This window comes from Venturia canescens, chromosome 10 (genome assembly GCF_019457755.1).
Source record: "Venturia canescens isolate UGA chromosome 10, ASM1945775v1, whole genome shotgun sequence".
Classification (NCBI taxonomy): domain Eukaryota; kingdom Metazoa; phylum Arthropoda; class Insecta; order Hymenoptera; family Ichneumonidae; genus Venturia; species Venturia canescens.
In genome coordinates, this window is record NC_057430.1 from 14680200 (window position 1) to 14698203 (window position 18004).

Below are 18004 nucleotides of genomic sequence, written 5' to 3' on the forward strand. Positions count from 1 at the left end.
CTTCGGGTGCGAATCAGCATGGAAATTTTGTCGTTACATCGAGTGTGAAGTGACAAGTTAAGCTAAAGTTGCCGAAAAGGAAAACTTACTCTCAACGATCATGGTCGCATCAAGACGCGCCTCGCCGAGCGCGTTTCTCGCAATTACGGTGTATGTGCCAGCGTCCTCGGGGCGAACTTGAAGGATGTCGATTGCGATGTAACCAAAGTCGTGATAGGTCTGTATTCTGTTAGCAGCGGTGATGGGTTTTCCGTTATGATACCACTCGATCTTCATGGTTAAATCGCTCTGAGGTTCGACGCGTGCTTCGAAGTGGGCGCGTTGTCCTTCAACGATTTTGTTGGTGCCCTTGAGAGGACCGAGGAAACGCGGTGCTTGAGTGACTTGGGTCTCCTCCTGCACCTGGCGGGAGTAACGACTCGAGTCCTCGAGGTTTTGAATCTTCTGCAAGCCCGTTGGATGTTGACTGTCGTAAATAATGTCGTTTTTGGTGATTACACTCAATTGTGCGGTCGTTTGTGCCTCGCCGACGCGGTTGTACGCGCGGCAGGTGTAAATACCAACATCGTGGATCGTTACGTATTTCAGGGTCAAAGCGACGTAGCCAAAGTTGAAGAAAGTCGTGATTCTTGAACCTGAGATTTAAAAAAAAATCCAAATTGAAATTAGCTCGTCATTGCGCTGTTGTTATTCGAGCAAAACGCCTAGGATAATTTACTCACTTGCTTCCACAGGGCGTCCGTCTTTAAGCCATTCTACTCGCAATTCAGAATCGCCAACAGGCTCAAGACGAGCCTCGAAGTGGGCGAAACCGCCCTCGCGAATATTGATCTGATTCTTAATCGGTGACTTGAATTCCGGTGGGCTCGTCGGTTCGGGTTGTTCCCTCACGTACTTTTGATGCATAGCTTGTTGATAGGCTTCCAATTCCTCGGCAGCTTCGATGTACTTTTGTTGCTCGGGGATTCCCAAATCGGTGGTGACGCTAGTGCGTGCTAAAAAGACGGCAGAGCTCTTTGAGCAGCTTTTCGGCGAGGAAGCGAAAGAAGAAGTTCGACTTATTGGACTCTTTCTCTTACCAAAGACTCGGAGTGAAGCGGTGCTGATCGCTTCTCCCAAACGGTTCACAGCTCTGACGGTATAAGAACCGGCATCTTCACCTCGTAGGTGCATTATGTTAAGTGAGACGTAGCCGAAGTTGAAGATTGTCGTTATTCTCGAGCTAGCTGTGATTGGTCTTCCATCCTTGTACCACTCCACTTTCATCGTTGGGTCGCTAACAGGCGTAAGTTGCGCTTCGAAATGAGCGTTCCTGCCCTCTTGAAGCTCGCCAAGTTCCTGGAGCGGACGGATGAAGACCGGACGTTGGGACGCCAGATCTTCGGCGCTTTCTTGTCTTTGGTATTTCGAGTAATCCTCGAGCTGCTGTATGTAACGAAGACTGTCGGGATGTTGGCTCGTTTGCTCGATCGTTGCGCGTGCTTCGATAGACAAACTCAAAGTTAGTTCAGAGCACAATGCATTTTGGAAGAATGTTTTTGTTCGACTGAATAATTACGGGTTACGCTGAGGGTGGCGCGCGACTCGGCGACTCCGGTTGAACTCACTACGCGGCAGAGATACTCGCCGCTGTCGTGGAGAACCACGCTCAGTAAATCCAACGATATGAAGCCGAATCGGAAGAGGCAATTGGCTCGAGAACCTTGAAAAATGGAAATGGCATCGTTAGGAATCCGTTACGAAGCTTCTTACAGCTCTTACTCTCGCTCCAGCGACGAGATGAAATACTCACTCGCTTCCAATTGTCTACCATTGATGTACCATTCCACCCTCATAGTGGGGTCGCCCACCGGTTCGATTCTGGCCTCGAAATGAATACGTCCACCCTCGATCTGATGAACGTCCCGTAGCGGTACGATGAAACGAGGAGGTGCATAAATCCTGTCTTCCTCCTGCGGAGGGAGATAGGGCTTGGCGCGCTCAACGTGTCTCAGATAAATCACTTCGGGGCCAGGTGCGGGTCTGAAAAAAAAATTACAATTATGCACAACGAGCATAAAAATTTGTTTAGTCAGCTGAAACCATTTTTAGAATAAAATTAGGAAGTTTTTTTCGATCGCATATATTTTGGCGCATTGACATTTGTTCAGGAGTTTGTCGGCTCGACGGAAACTTCTTCCAGCATTTACAATTTCTTTCGCTTCATCTCAGAATTTTTTAAAAAAGGAATATTTACTCAGGTTCGATGACTCTAGTCGGTCGGGGTAAATTCAGGCGTCTTGGTTCGGGGGTCGTTCCTTTCGGTGTCTCGACGAATAGGCGTGCTCGGGTGGCCGTGGAGCCCGCTACGTTTTGAGCTGTGCACTGATACCAGGCTGCGTCGCTGAACTTGGCGTACGGTATGTCAAGGGTCGAGGCTCCACTGCCGTCCGTTGATATGCGCACGTCGGGCCCGGGCGCAATTGGCACGCCGTCCTAAAACCCCAAATAAATTTATTCCAAAGCCGCAGCAAGTTCAAGTATTCGGGACTAAACGAAACGCTTGTAATTCATTCGACGAGACGAAATTCTAACATCGAAGAGCGATGAGTGACAAGAATTTTTCGTCGTCGGGAATTGAGAATTTTTATTTGGCATCAACACTGACGGGCAGTTGCTTCAATAAAATTGAATTCGACTTGCAATTTGATCGTGTTTTTTTTAATATTTTGCAGGTCTTACCTTTTGCCAGCTAATTCTTGGGATCGGAGTTCCAACAGCACGTGCAGCAAAAACAACGGGTTCGCCTTCCTTAACGTTGGTCGTGGTGAATCGTTCGACAAATTTAGGAGCGAGGACTTGTTCCTTCTCGATGACGTGAAGATTGCACTGGAAGGATGTTTCGCCAGCTTTGTTTCTCGCAACGCACGTAACGACGCCAGCATCGGACCGTGAGACGTTGGTGATCATGAGCGAGTTGTTGCCGGACTCGTTTACGAGAATCTTGTGAGTTGCGTCGTTCACGCATTGATAACCGTTGACGTACCACGTCACTTCCGGGTACGGACGTCCGGTCACGCGACAATCGAATCTCGTCATTTTTCCCTCGGTCACTTCCCGATCGGCGCATGTACGCACGAAATTCGGAGCGAGCGCTTTACCCGCGTCGGGTCCTTCGCTCACCGGACCTCCTGATGTCATCGACTCCGTTTGCACCGTTCGCAAGGCCTCACGCTGCTGCACATACTGCGGCGCTTGATCCACTTGATCGCTGCTCGACTCGATCGCCAAATAGGCCGAACTCACTGTACAACCTTGAGGGTTCTCAGCCAACAACGTGTAATGACCACTGTCCTCGGTCGTCGTGTTACGGATCTTCAAAGTTGCCTGCTGATTCGAATGGCTCGTCTCCATGCGATTGCTGTCGCGAATTCGTTGTCCGTTTTTGAACCACGTCATCTGTCGACGAACCGATTATTAGCCCTTTTGCTTTTTCTCTCTGAATGCACACGAAAAACTGGATTCGAATAGTTAGTGTGAAAATCAGTGTAGTAAGGGGAAGATGCCATTTTTTTCCTTCGAAGGGGAAGCTAATTCGGATGGAAATGAAATTTATCTTTTCGCAAGCTTTATTCAATGGAAATTTTTCAGTTTCAGTCTTCATTCGAATATTTGGTTCTGAAGATTTTTTAGGACTGTTAATCGTTTTTGGTCTGAACTGTTCTTCGCTTTTGGAGAATTTTTATAATCAGAATTTCAATGTTTATTACCCTTCCTTTCGGGTTGCCTGACACTTTAGCAGTAAACACCGCTTCGGAGCCCTCGACGAGCTTGGAGTTTCGAGGCTTCTGACTTATCTGCGGTGGTGCCACTGGCCCGAGACTGCGATCGATCACGTTCGATATCTGCGAATCCGTTTCCGTCACCGTGCGACGAGTTATCGACTCACGAAACTCGGTCTCTCGTAGCAATCGGTATTCAAATGTATCAACCTGCGGGAATGATAAAATTCTTGAATCTCAAATTTTCAAAAGGAATTTCACATTTTTCTGTCAGTTTCTTTTCCAATTTTACAGAAACGAAAACTTTTTCTTTCGTTCTCACGACGATTTTCCTAAAAATTTGGATGTCATTGAAATTTTGAGGAAACTTCCGCAGTACCTTGAAATCCTCGATAACGGTGGTGATCGTCGAGGAACCATTGGTGAAACGTTTGTCCGTTGTTTGCTGATAGCTTCGCTGTTGATAACTCTGACTGCCGTTAGTTTGCTCCATCGATTGGAAACTCTGAGAGTATTCCTTTTTGTAGCCACCAAGCTGTTGCGGAGGCGGGGGTCCAAATCCTTCCGGTTGTATGTAAACCGAGCAGACGGCATTGCCTGAAATCACCAAAGTCGAGAACGAACGAAATTACCGAATGTCATAAATTTTCAGCTAAAAATGTGTTAACAATTTTGTGGAATTATTTCAAAAAATATTGTACTGTAAAAAGTGACGTTTTTGAGGAGAAAATCCTAAAGTTTTCGAACTTTCGAAAAAATGCTTTGAACGATGCTGCTTGATTTACCGTATTGATTTCGAACGTTGCAAGTGTATTCTCCCTCGTCTCCCGGGCCAATCTGATTGATCTGAAGAGTGACAGTGCCGGTGCGATCGTCGTAGGACATTTTAATTTTCTGTGATTCCTTGAGCGGTGCACCTTTGTGGGTCCACGAAACAGTTGGTTTGGGAGTGCCGCGTACGCGGCCCTCGAAGATCGCGTTACCGCCCTGAGCGAGTCTGGCATTTTTGAATATTTGCTCGAATACCGGGGGCGATGGATCGCCGGGTCTTCCGGTGAACCTATTGGCCCATCAATCATCATATTACATCGTGATCAGAGTGTGAAAGGTGAGCTCGATGTAAGAGCGAGAAATTGCTACTCACACTGGTACGGTCGGTGTCATTTGCATCACGAGCTCTCCTTGCACTGCAGAAAACATCAAAATTAGACTCTTCCAAATTTTGCTTTGATAATATTTCCGCGGAAAATCATATTTACTAATGGAAACACACTATTTTCAAACAAAAGTACAAAGTCGAGCTGTGCACGCGGTTCTTCATAAGTAGAGTAGAACAGTGTGCGAGAACCGCTGGAGTTTCGTTTGCTTCGCGAGCTGTTTGTCGTCACGGGACACGAGTCCGCGAGCAACGACGTATTTTTCTTTCGTTTTACGTCTCTTACCTCATTTTTTCTCTTTAATGAATCATTCAATTAAAATAATTCAACGGTTTCGATCTTAAGCGGATGAAGCGTCGTGAGAAACGGTTCGTTAAACGGTTAAGGGCACGTGGACGTTTGGAGACAAATAGATTCTTCAGTTCCGATATTTTTACGAGCTATCGTACCTCGAGGTCATATTCGCGTCTTTACTCGAGCGTGTCATTAAATGCATTTCTATGGAAAGCTTCTCTTGACATAGTACATGTCTTTATTATACGTTGAAAAGCACTCAACCGATTGAAATGAAATTCACATTGTATCTGGCGTACGTGAAAAGCTCATTCCTAATCAAGGGCCATTTATTTTCGATCCCTACTTTCGTGCTAAAACAATTATTTTTATAAGCCCACGATTATATTTTCAAGAGCAGTGATTCCGTCAATTGACTCGAAATTCACAAAATTGTTTCCTGTTGTTCGAGTGTGAATACAAAGTTCAAAAATTTTTATTCGAAGGCTCCAGTTTTATTGGAGCCAAAAAAAATCATGATTCAGGTCCCCCTTCGAAATTCGTTATTTCCACAACGCGAGGGTTTAACCTAAATTTGAAGCTTCGTTAGTAAAACCTTGAAACTTAAAATATCTTTAGAGCATAATTGAATTCTATTTTTGTGTAAAGTGGCATTACTTCGATGGCTAGTCCTTTGAGATTTTTCGACAAGAATAATGATGGAGAGAAAACAGGGGGAGTGGATGAATAAATTCAGGCGAAGTCCATTTTCGGCTGGGAGTCATTCGTCTGACGTTTGATCACATGAGAGAGTTGGTAAACACACGAAATGCAGAGAAATGAGAGCCAGAAGAATATTGACGACGAAAGTTAGCGTGGATAAAATACTCGAAAGAGCTGAGAGTAGCGAAAATCGGGGATGAAGGAGGAGAGAGTGTCGGAGGGATTGGAAATTGGACGTGAGGGAAGAGGCACAAGTGGGCGAGAGAGCATAAATGCAGCATATTTCAACGATGATGATCCACGCGTGAGTGTGTAAAGCAGCGATCGCTGTAACACGTACACGTGCACACAAACATGAAAATCTTTCTCTGTCGGTCTCACGGTGAACCGAGGGGCATAGAGGGGTGACTAGAATCCTATTTTTGTACGGGACGAGATCGCGTTACCGGGACCCATTTTAGGAGCAACTATCTTTACACGGCGCCCAGAGTGGCTCGCAACGCCGCTAAATCGCTTTCGTCTTTCGTCTCACTTCTGTCCGTCTCGTTCGTCTCTTTCTCCCGCGTTTCTCTGCCTCTCAGCCTCCCTCCCTCCTCCCGCTCACGAAGCCACGACTCTCGACATCGAATTTACGTTTCCACCGTTTAAAACTCGCCCTCGTGCTGTATTTTCGCTCAAATCGACGACGCCTTTTCCCCTCTATATTCGTGGGTCCGAGGGAACGACGAACCGCGCACGTCGAAGATGCGAGTATCCAGAAAACTCTCCCGCTTCTTCCACTTTTTAATCATCGTCACTATCAACATCGTCGTCGTCGTCATTATTATCATCGTGACCGCGCTCCACGTCGCCCTGCGTTACGCAAGTCCAGTCACTCCGACGAAAATAACAGAGCGCTTTAGGGGGGCTGCGCCGTGAAAAACCGACTGACCGAGTCCAACTTTTTTCTCCTTTTTTCGTCGCCATTCTCTCGCCTCGCACTCTCTCTCTCTTTCTCTCTCTTTCGGCCGCCCACCCCTTCGTGCCAACGAATACACCGTGCTAACATCAACAGCCACTGTCTTGGATCCACATTGCCATTGACGCAAGACATTTCAGCCAACGCTGCCAACGGCTCCTCCGATCAGCTGTTGTCCAAACGGTTCGTTTCTCTACGAGACTTTTGAGCGAGCACGCTCCCCTAAATATTTCTAGGATTTTCGTCAATTTAAATATTCCACCAGATTCCTCTTTCCGAGTCATCTTTTCGAGTCTCCATGAACATTATTGAATTCGCGATCGTCGAAAATTGCATTTTCAGGTCTTTCAGTGTTTCGTTCACCTCCAGAAATCGAGAATTCGGGAGACTTCAACTCCGGCGTTACCCTACAGCGTCCCGAGATCTCAACGTCAAGGCGGTAGGAAAGGCGGTCGGGTCGCAAATACTTGCGTCGCGGCGCGATTTTGGCACGAAATACAAGACGATGTTGGCAGGAAGATCCCGCGCATCGACACATTGCTGTGACACTTGTTTTTCGTCAACGCGAACGACATTTCGGAGCTAAACGTGCCCCGGAATAATCTCTTGTCGAGGATTTCACGTTGGGGAGTCATTTTTTGAGGAGCTGCGGAAGGAGGAAAAAACGAGGAAGGCTCCGCTGACAGCTGCGCGCTCCATACATTTTCCGATCTTTCCCTGCTCGAGACGTCGGAGATTACAGCCGAGAGGCGAATTTTTCGTGCGTCGATAAGAATTTCGAAAAAAAATGTGTTTTTTTAAAGAGGAGCGTCTCCGTAGGGGAATCTATCTTTAGTGAAGACGCGGGCTTTCGTACAATAAAACACGACTGTCGTTGACGCTCGGTGGATACGCGCGCGTGTGCGCGCGAGCGAGAAAAAGAGCTCGGACCGAAAATAGAATTTTCTTCGCTCGCTTTCGAGCCCGAAAGTCTTCGTGTAATATGGCAACGTTACTCCTCATTTTACCATCGTGTTACCTCCTTAAATACCGGTTTGGAAGTGACAGAAATTCACCTTTTAACGCCAATAGCTCGACTCCCTATTTCCCTGTCAACTCGACATCGTCCTTCGTGAAGGAAAATTCATTGAAGAATTGAAGAATCGAAGAAATTGAAAAATCCAAAAGTTTATCGAATTTCATAAATATTTTCAATAAATGCCGTTAAATTCATTGAGAAAATGGATTTAGAATGAAGAATTTCTGTTCACGATATCACGCCACTTCGTAATTGGAGTACAGTTTTTAAAAATCGTACGACAGTTAAAGATTCCAGAAAACCTAATCCTCGATTGCAATTTGTAATTTGAGGAGGAAAATACTAGTCACAGGCACATGCACACAAGCACACGAGATTGTTAAATCCAGTGGCAGAGACAGACCTCTCTGCTGGCTGGTGATTTCTTGACGAGTTATTTGTCGTTCGGTTCGTTGCTGAGTGGAGTAATGCTGCATTGTCGTCTGCTGAGACATTTGTTGCTGTTGTTGGAGTTGTTGTTGCTGCTGAGGCGACGGTGGTTGCTGCTGCTGTCGCTTCATCTTGGAATCTCAGAGATCACCAAGAGTGGAGAGAGCGAGCAGAGCCACTCGGAAGTTCACTGACAAATCCTCTTCCTACAATAATCAGGTCGAATATTCGATGAGCACGCACACTCACAGTTCGATAGAACGAAAAAACAAAAGAACCCCGAAAAACAGTGAAACTGACCGTAAAACAAAAAGCACTATTTCAGAGCAATCCTCTGCTTCGAATAAAGTATTCTCGTATGTTCGTTTTGACGTTTCAATTCGCAATATAATCGTCAAATAAAACAATAAATAAATGTATATATAATCGTTCGCTGCCTGTCACAGCCTCCGTTACGTTGGCAGGATTTTCTTATCAAGTCATTGTATATGGAACGAAAAAAAAGCGTTTCCCCGAGACACTTCGAACCAAGACGTCGATCGAATGCGAATTGCGCGAGTAAGCCGGTAGCGGTATCCTCCGGAGCGACGGTACGTTCCTCTTCCACCACGGAAATTCTTCTTGGCGGGGTTTTTCGGCCGATGGTGGGGGGTGGTGGAAAAAATAACGAGACAAGTCGCACGAGCGGGGTGGGGCGTCCGCGAGCTTCTCTCGCGTAGCTAAATCTTTCTCTCTCTCTCTTTCTCTCCCTTTTCCCTCGATCGTGCTCTTGGTAGTTTCTCGTCTATTTCGTGCTATATGCTGTGGAAGAAATCACCCAACAGCCGAAGAAATTCATCGGGAGAAGCTCGACCAAGTGGGGGAGAAGAAAAACTTCCTCTCGACCCTCGCGCTTATACTCACGTTTTACGTTCCCTTCGCGCGCGCCCGCGTTCGCGAGAACGGACGGAAATATCTTTCGCCTCTGCCCCTCTCGCTCTTCCGCCGGCCCCTCCAACGCGCTTCTTCTTCTTCTTCGTCTCTTTCGTATTATTCTCTACTCTCGATCCGTCTGTGCCTTCGCTACTGCACCGCGATCTCGTAATGACAATTCCTCCCGCTGGGATTATTACTCTTCAGGCACAAAGTAAAAGTTTAATGAACGAGCTTGTCGTTCGAGACGGTGTGCGCGGCGGCGCTCAAGCTGCTTCGACTTCTATCCTATTTTTTACGCCGTTTCTCTTCACCGACTTCCAGTCGCTCTCTTTAAAAGAAATTCTTCCTTCGCGATCAACGTGCATAAATGCACGTCCTGCAACTCCTATTTTCCAATAATCGCTTCATGAATAATTTTCCTTCGAAATGGAATGCACCAGAGCGCCGACACAAATTCGAGCTAAAATCATCGTCCCCCAATGTCGAACGATTGGTCCACTCTACCGTGCCAAATCGCGCCGGATAGATGAGACTTTTCCCGAATTATAATGCATTCATATTTTGGCACTTCTCCGTGCACTTGTAAACGTCCATTCGGAAATTCTTGTCAGCGTGACTCACTCAATGCTTTTTTCTTCTTTTCCCCTCAAAACTTTTCTTTTCGACATTCCCAAGGAATGACTTTCAACGAATACTTTACGGAGTTGATTTCAAACGATTGACGCCTTTTTTCAATAAATTTCTCATTCAAATAATCCACCGAATATGGTGTAACGTGATGGAAGAACATGAATCTTTTTGTTGTTGCGCACAACCGAGCGATCGATGCGCAAGAAAAGTTGCTTTTCCTTTCCTCCTTCCCTCTCGCTCTGCCGTCAACGATGATACGTTTCGGTACGCGCGTCCTCGTTGAAACGCATACGCACATGAGCCAAAGAAGAAAAATAAGCGTTTGAAAAAAACGTGGAGAGTTCCGTTAAGCCGGTTTCGAGCGTGCCACGCGCTCGCTGGATATTATTTCTCTTGTTGAGAGCTGCGCTCGCTCGATCTCGATTTCTCTCTTTCGATCGCCTCGTTCGCCCAGCGGGCTATCGCGACCGTGCGAATTTCTACGGGTCCCTCTTCCTCTCTCTTTCTCTTTCTCCCTGGGTTGACGAGCGCCCACGCGCGAGTCTCTCTCCTCCCCGAGGCTTATCTCGTGCACCTCGGTTCTCAGCACACTCGCAGTTGTCACCCCGGTTTCTTCTCTCTCTTTCTCGGGTGGCCATACATCTTTCCGCCACTTCCGTCCTTTTTTACTGTCTTCTCTTTTATTTTCTCTCGTTTTTTGTGTGCACCCATATACGAGGCTCGATTGAAAATTCCGAGCGCGAGCTTTCTCGTGTCGTTGACACTCGTGCGTTCACGAATTCATCGAGTTCAAGAATTTATCAATCCAATTGAATCCTCTCGAGAATGATGCACGCAGATTTTCAAAACGAAAAGCCCCCTCGAAAACACATGAAAAAACGAAGATTTCTGCGTTATTACATTCCAAAATAGAAAACGAGGACGAAAATAAAACGAGAATGAAATAAATCGAAAAACAAATAACATTTTCGATCCGAATCCGAGTGTCCCTCGTACAATGTCGTGAAAGAAATCGTGATTAACGACTCTGACATTAATCTTAACTGTGAAGACTCGTAACCCGTTGATTTTCAACACGAAGGAAATACGATGTTTTACAGCATTAGAGAGGGAGAGAGAGAGATAAAGAGATCTCGCCAGCCTGCATGCTTGCATGAGCGCATTGGAGTACGCTCGTTTATTACACATACGCCTACGATAAAACTGTGTTTATGGCTCGGTTCCGTTCATTCCTTGATACCGTTGTACTTCCTCGAGGAAATTCTTCACTTTTTCGCTCAATCTACTAGCGAGACAATCCATTTCCGACCGGATTGAAATCTCCTCTTCTAACAACTTTTCTTTCTTATCGATTCGATCGGAAGATACTCGAGCCAAGAAGATGCACTTTTCTTCGTTCTCTCCCAAGATCTGTGACGGACTCTGGCCACACTGAGAGAAACTGTCCAGTCCAATTACCAGATTCACGCAAAATCGTCAGGCTAATTAAACCGCTTGCTCTTAACGACTTTGCTGTTTCTCGTACACCCGGTTTACGGTAAGTCTAATTACGTACTCACTTTGAAAGCACATTTGAGATTAGTCTGAATTACCGCTTAAAGATTATTCTCTCAATTTATTAAATTTCCAGTAATCTCGTCTCGTAACAAGTGCTTTTGTAATATTTGAAGAGGCGAAACTCTGAATGGGAGGCTGCAGAAGTGTACTATTTCCTGCGATTTTTTTGTTAAACTTTTTTTTCGGAATCTCCGAAAGTCAAATCACATTTCTCGCAAACAAATTATGAGAGTCCAAGGCAAAACGGTGTCAGTCTATAAAATATCCTTATAAATATCCCCTACTGTAGTATTCTCAGGCCCGCGTCTCCCAAGGATTAACGATTTGAGTAAAAAGTCCTCAGTTTCCTTCATTTCGAAATATTCCAACGTAATGTTTTTTTGAAAATATTCGACAATTATTTCAATTTTTGGGCTTGTTTATTCACAGGCCCAAAATTGCTTTCGTCTGTGCTTGTTTTATGTTTCACTTTTCAAGCTCCATATGTTTTATATTGTTGCTTTTATGTTTTATATTTCATACTTTTTGTTTTATGTTTCGAAGATGTTTGATTCCGAGGTTGTTTCGTTCCGAAGATCACTCGTCTCGGGATATTAAATCTCGGGAATATTTCGACTCCGGAACATTGTCCCTGAAGATATTAGTCTCTGAATGTATTGTTATGTGGCCTGTTAGAGTAGCATTAGGCATAGATGTAAGAACGGTGGTGGCAGTAGGTCGCGGATTCGAGCAAATGTGGAGATCCGCGTAATCAAGACACGCCAGCCAATGGTACACACAATGCTCGGTTTCGCGTTACGTTACGCACCGAGCATTTGCATTGAAGTTACCTCGCCGCCGGATCTCCATCTGTTAGCCTCTCTGGGTCTTGAGCCCTTGCACAATCGCCAGCAATATTGTGCGGCCTCGTGATGCAGACGCGAGCAACATCAAAGCAGAGAGTTAAATAAAACCGCGAAAAAAGGGATGATGAACTTTGGGGGAAAATCGACTGGCATATAGCGGGACGATTCCGAATCGCCGGATTTACGGAAAAGTGCTGAGTGCGTGAATCATCCGAAGAGCTATACAGAAAATCGTCAAGGTAGCAAATCTCCTCGCCTAGCGACGACGACCTATTTCGGGTCCGTGGGATTCTCGCTGAAACGTCCAACCCGCCAGCCTCACCGAGCAGAGTTTTCATCTCGCATTTGCTGCAGCAGTGATTCAACTTTTCGTTACACCACTCTGCTTCACCCTTTCTCATGACTGTGCGAGAGGAGAAGGCTAACGTAGAGGAGGCTAAATGTATGTTTGCAAGAATTTTGCCTGATAAATGTGCGCACCAAAATAAACAAACATCGTTACGTAAACTTGAACAATACTCGGTGCTGGCACTATCAATGGGCGATGTACAATGCAGCAGGGAATGAATAGATTCGTGGAGGCAAACCCGAGGGAAATGCGCTAGACATAAAAAAATCGGTAACTTTTTTAGACCCTGTGCCCATCAGCTACTTCGATGAACCGCCCAGAAGCCCAAAAACTGAAAATCTTTTGTTTAATTATTCAATTCAAAGGAAACTGGAAAGTATATTTGAAATTGGAAGAGAGTATCTCAAGAAGATGTGCCATGGGACATTCAAATAGATTGTTTTTCATAGAATGTTGAGAATTTTTTAATTCTCATATCTATATAAATAAATCTGGTCGCCAAAGCATTTTGGCTGCTCTTCGATCCAAGACCAGTGAACCGATTATGAGAAGCTTCTGACAAGCTCAAAAATTGTGATTCAAACTATGCTCGTGATTTAACAAATTTCGATTCTTGGTTTTTTGAGTATTTTTTCGGAGGAAAAAAATTGGACAGTTGGGTTTGACATTGAAAAATTGTTTGTCATCGAGGAAGAAACTTTCCTTCACAAATAATTGACACTTTATGAACAGTACATTTTTTGATAGAGGATTAAAAGCGATAGAAAAATCCTGTGGGACCCATCGAGACTAGAATATTTTCTTAGAATTTTCGCTCCTCCTCAATCTTCGTATTCGTGGATCAAGAAAATTTCGCACCACCTGGTCAAAACTAGCCTTTCTATTCTCGAATCATCTACAACTCCGTACGACCTTCCTAAAAATAAGAAAAAATAAAATAAAAAACGCGAATTCGGATTGATTTATTTCGCGAGCCATCCTCTCGAGTCTCGTTCAAGGCAACTCGCGTCTCATTTCGCCTCGTTTCATCCTTTTTTTCTAACAATACCAGATGATTTTTATAAACACTGATTCAGATCTGAGACACTCTTTTACTTTTTGCTCGATCGTTTTTTTGGCATCGCAAACGATATTCTCATTCTAAAATTCTGTCATCTCGTCCACTGCTCTTGAAAATGCCGCTCTTCTGCCAAATCGTTCGTCATTGAATCTTCACGGTTGGGCAATATCTCTTGTGGATTAACGAATTGTTTTGTTTGACAGCAATTTTTTTATCCATAAAACTTTATTTAAAAAAATCCACCTTCGAAACTTTCTATTTCTATCGCACTTACGGTGGCGAGATACCGATTGACCCGCAATTTTAAGGGTTCCTGATACACCGTAAAAGTTGAAATTTTTCACAAGTGGATCTTGCGTAGGGGGTTTAGTCGATCGTGAATTTTCAGATTGATTTTGCTGTTCATTCACGTTCATCGGACGAAAATTGGTCAAAAAATGGTTAATCCTTAGATGAAGAATTTGGTGTTTCGAAAGTCTGAAAAGCCCGAAAAGCTCTGAAAATTGTGAGAAAATTAATGATCGCGATGATTCAGTCGCTTTGAAAATAGACGGAGCCGAGACGTTTCAATCTTTGCGATGAATCTCGAAGATATCGTTGTAGAATAAGATTCTCCCAGTCAGAAATGATGGTAAGTTTATTTTTGTGAATCGCGTAACGCGTTATGATCGTGAAGTGATTCAGGTGTTGTTCGACACGATACTTACCGAGAGTCGCGCAACTCCCTACGATGACAAAGCAATTAAAACTTTATTCGAACGATTGAAAATGCTCACCGGGCGACCGGGAGTTTCTTTCCATTTCACGGATCCACAAGGACGAATTGTTCCGACTTTCAGGACTGCTCGTGTACCTCGAGGAAGTACCCTCCGAAGCGTAAAATTCTGACACGTGATAATCCATCTCCGAATACAATTCGAGACGTCGCGTTATCTCCTCGTAATGTCGTCTCTGAGATTCCCGGTCGTCAGTGCTGTCGTCCTCGGTCAAAGATTCCTCAACATTTTCCCCGTTTTCCGACCAGTACGCGGGCTCGTAATTTTCAACCAATTCTCTGTGCCGAACCAATGAATATTGGGTTTAACAGCTGCTCAGCACCGAATAATGTAAACTTTCAAAAATGAATTACAATTGAAAAAAGTATTGATGCCAAAATGTATCGATTTTTCATTCAATATTTTCATCACTTTTCCAATTTTTCACATCTCAATTTCTCAAGATTCCGCACGTTCGAATTTCCTGTTAATTTTACAGTGGGACAGTAGAATTAAGAAAAAAATACGAATTTTTGTGCGTCTCAGAAAACGTGCATCGTGACTTCGAACACAAAATTCATTCTCAAAATCATTTAAGTTGGACCAACATTGTAACTATTCGAGTCTCGAGGCTTTCAGGGCCACCATTATTACAAAAGTTGAAAGCTTTTGAGGATATTTGACCACCTGAAAGGCTACGCGGCGTCCATCCAGAAGCCTCGAAATTGAAATTTTGGTGTGTGAATTTTCTTTAAATGAAAAAAAATTACCGATCACGAGATTCGTTAGCGTCTCGTTCAACAAAAGTACTTTCTTCGACTTGTTTTGCCAGCATCTCCTCCCGTTCTTCATCGTAGGAGTAAGATCGAATCCGCATTGGATTATGAGCCGATAGGAAGAGATCCTGGAGGGCGACGAATTTGGAGGATGCATCCGGGGATTCCGCTGAGCAAGAGTCTGCTGTTTCCTCCGTCGAGTCTGTGACGATGGATCGTGCGACATGAAAAGCAGTAATTTATCATCGGTGCCGAGCTGCGTCGAGGATTCACGGTTGACAAAAAGTGGAGGAGCATTGGAGACGAGTAGGCGAGGCAGCCCGGCGTATCATTCGCGAGTTTGCCTCTTTTCTCAAAGAATCTCGATGTAACGCTATTTCTGGCGACCCCCGCATAACTCGATCGCGGCTCGCGAGACCTCCTACCGGGATTTCTAATCTTTTTGAAACTTTGCACTAAAATTTTTGCACGTATGTGTCTAAGGGAGCCGTGTTCGTGACGCGGAATTTCAACGTTTCGACTCTCGAGCCAATCCCGAACGTTCTTGACCGGTTTATTGGGCGATAAACACTCGATGAAGTAATCGCTCTTCGCTTATGCGTTCAATTGAGTCAGTGAAATATGATCGAATTTGAAAAATAACCGCGTTCGTTCTAATTCTAATTTCATTGGTTTCTTGGCAAAAAAGTCTGCACTTTGGGCTTGAGGATCGGGATCGAAAACGCGAGGCTCCAATTCCCCGCCGCGTTGGACTCTCCACTGACAGCCCGAATCTAAAAATACGGTTAATAGGCTCCATTTTTTGCTTCAATCTGTGAAAAAATGGGCGAGCTTACAATTACATTTCGCGCTGCGGCCTTCAGCCGCAATGGCCGTGATAGTGTTTCTCTATTTATTGTCTAGGTCACCTCGTGAAACAACCCCAACTCTCGATCCGTTTGGAGCGTCGTTACGCCGACTGCCTGTATGTGCGGGTGTCTTTCTGTTTGTATTTTAGTGACTCTGTGTGGGAGCAGAAAGAGAGATTCGAAACCAGATGACCCGAGATAAATCTGGTGATTTAACTTCGGTCCTCGAACCCACCAAGAAATATTCTCTTTCTCTCTTCCTTTGAGTCTTTCTTTCTCAGCCTCGCCCTTCCTCCCTCCCTTGCTCCGAGAGCGGATTAGCGCTATTCCCGTTGAATTGCCCTGTACAAATAGCATATCCGAAAATCTCGTATCCATCTCGCAATCTTTGAGAAACTACACGCACTCGCGTCTCGGAACAAGCGGCACGAGCGACAGAGAGCTTGTTATTTTTTCATTTATTTTTAGAACACCGACTCACATTATCCTATACGCATTCCGAGATTACCTTACGTTCTATTTTTAAATACTTTTGCCCACTCCCCAATCTTGTACCTCGAAAACGCCTTCGCCCTGTTCTCCGACTAGCCAACAAATTCGATCTTCATTTTGGGTGCTTTTCTGCCGTTAATCAAAGTCAAAATGTCGTTGAATCGCGGGATTCCGATCGATAGCGTTGATTTTTCAATTCATGGTGGTTTTTCCGCTCCTCTTTCCCCGGAGAGTCGATTCGTTAAAAGTAATTTTCTATTTGGGAGATAAATTTATTCGAAAAGCTTGATTGAAGGTTTACAAATGAGCCCCGAAAATAGAAACAAAAAGAACACTCGCCGAATTTTCGCGTCCAGTTTTTAGAGTCTCGTTCTCGAAAGAACAATGACTGTTACTCCATCTCAAAAAAGTTATTCAGTCATTTTACAGATGACGAAAATAAAGTCTGTGGATTTTTGGACAGTTACTCAACTGCGGTTTGCCATCAGGAAATGATAACTTTGAAATATTATCAAGTTTCCAAGATTTTTTTCGTCCATCTCATCGCCTACTCACCCAATGCGCGTACATACAATTTTAGCGCCAAGCCTCCCGAAGCGATCCATCACCATTTAAGAGCGTTTTCTAACTACCATGAAACCAGAAAAATGAAGGGGCATGATTCGAAATGAGAAAAGCACTTTTGGGACAAAAACTGTTGCATTTTTCGTTTATTTCTTCGCTTTTATTAGTTCATTGTTCCATCCAGCACGAGAATCGTATCCAATCTTGCTCATTTATAAAAATGCCCTTTCACAGCTGGAAAACGGGAATCATATTTCGAAGAGAAGGAGCGAATATTTGTTGTGATAGAACGAGGATTAATAAAATAATAAAGTTACACCATTTCCCAAGTTTCCTTTGCACAGGAAGCACACGTTTATTTACATAACAGTAATGAATTGATGAATATATCGCTAGTTGATATACATACGTGGTAACAGCAGGTAATTACGAAGACAGAGACGCCTTCCTCGGGTGCAGAAAGGTAGAACATACATTTACCAATAATATTGTTTAATGTATTCATTTATTTCCCCACACATGGCTAATAGCGATTTAAAATACATAAATAGTTCGTGAGAAGTTGGAGCAAGCTTCGCTGCGATCACATATCAAGCATCTACCAGTTTGTCTCTTCCACTTAAACTCGTGTGGCTATCGTTGCTAAAGCGAGGTATGAGAAATATCTTCGTAAAGCTTCTTTGGATCGAAATTCGTTAAATATTTATACGTTATTATTGATAGAAAAAATGTCATATCTCTAAGTATATTGCGGTCTCGTTTATTTTTTTTTTTTCTTCTCTGACTAGAAGTTTCGGGGGCCGAAACAAAAGAGGAACGAACGAAGCCAAAATGTGACGATAAGCAGGGCAAAATGATCGCGTCGATTTGAAGACACGGCCTTAAAGCGTGATT

At 44.3% G+C, this 18004-nt stretch overlaps 1 protein-coding gene across 2 annotated transcripts in view; it reads right to left on the minus strand.

Moving 5' to 3' along the window:
• The window catches only part of LOC122417520 (titin-like), a 140313-nt gene that overhangs the window by 79071 nt on the left and 43238 nt on the right, over positions 1–18004 (minus strand). For both annotated transcript variants that reach the window (XM_043431063.1, XM_043431064.1), the window contains 13 exons: positions 15201–15408; positions 14452–14729; positions 4906–4948; positions 4547–4821; positions 4141–4358; positions 3750–3971; positions 2722–3438; positions 2237–2475; positions 1793–2022; positions 1559–1702; positions 1080–1481; positions 723–995; positions 90–635 (listed from right to left, as the gene is read on the minus strand). In XM_043431063.1, the coding sequence (XP_043286998.1) occupies positions 90–635; positions 723–995; positions 1080–1481; positions 1559–1702; positions 1793–2022; positions 2237–2475; positions 2722–3438; positions 3750–3971; positions 4141–4358; positions 4547–4821; positions 4906–4948; positions 14452–14729; positions 15201–15408 (3795 nt within the window). The remainder of the gene's footprint in view (positions 1–89; positions 636–722; positions 996–1079; positions 1482–1558; positions 1703–1792; positions 2023–2236; positions 2476–2721; positions 3439–3749; positions 3972–4140; positions 4359–4546; positions 4822–4905; positions 4949–14451; positions 14730–15200; positions 15409–18004) is intronic.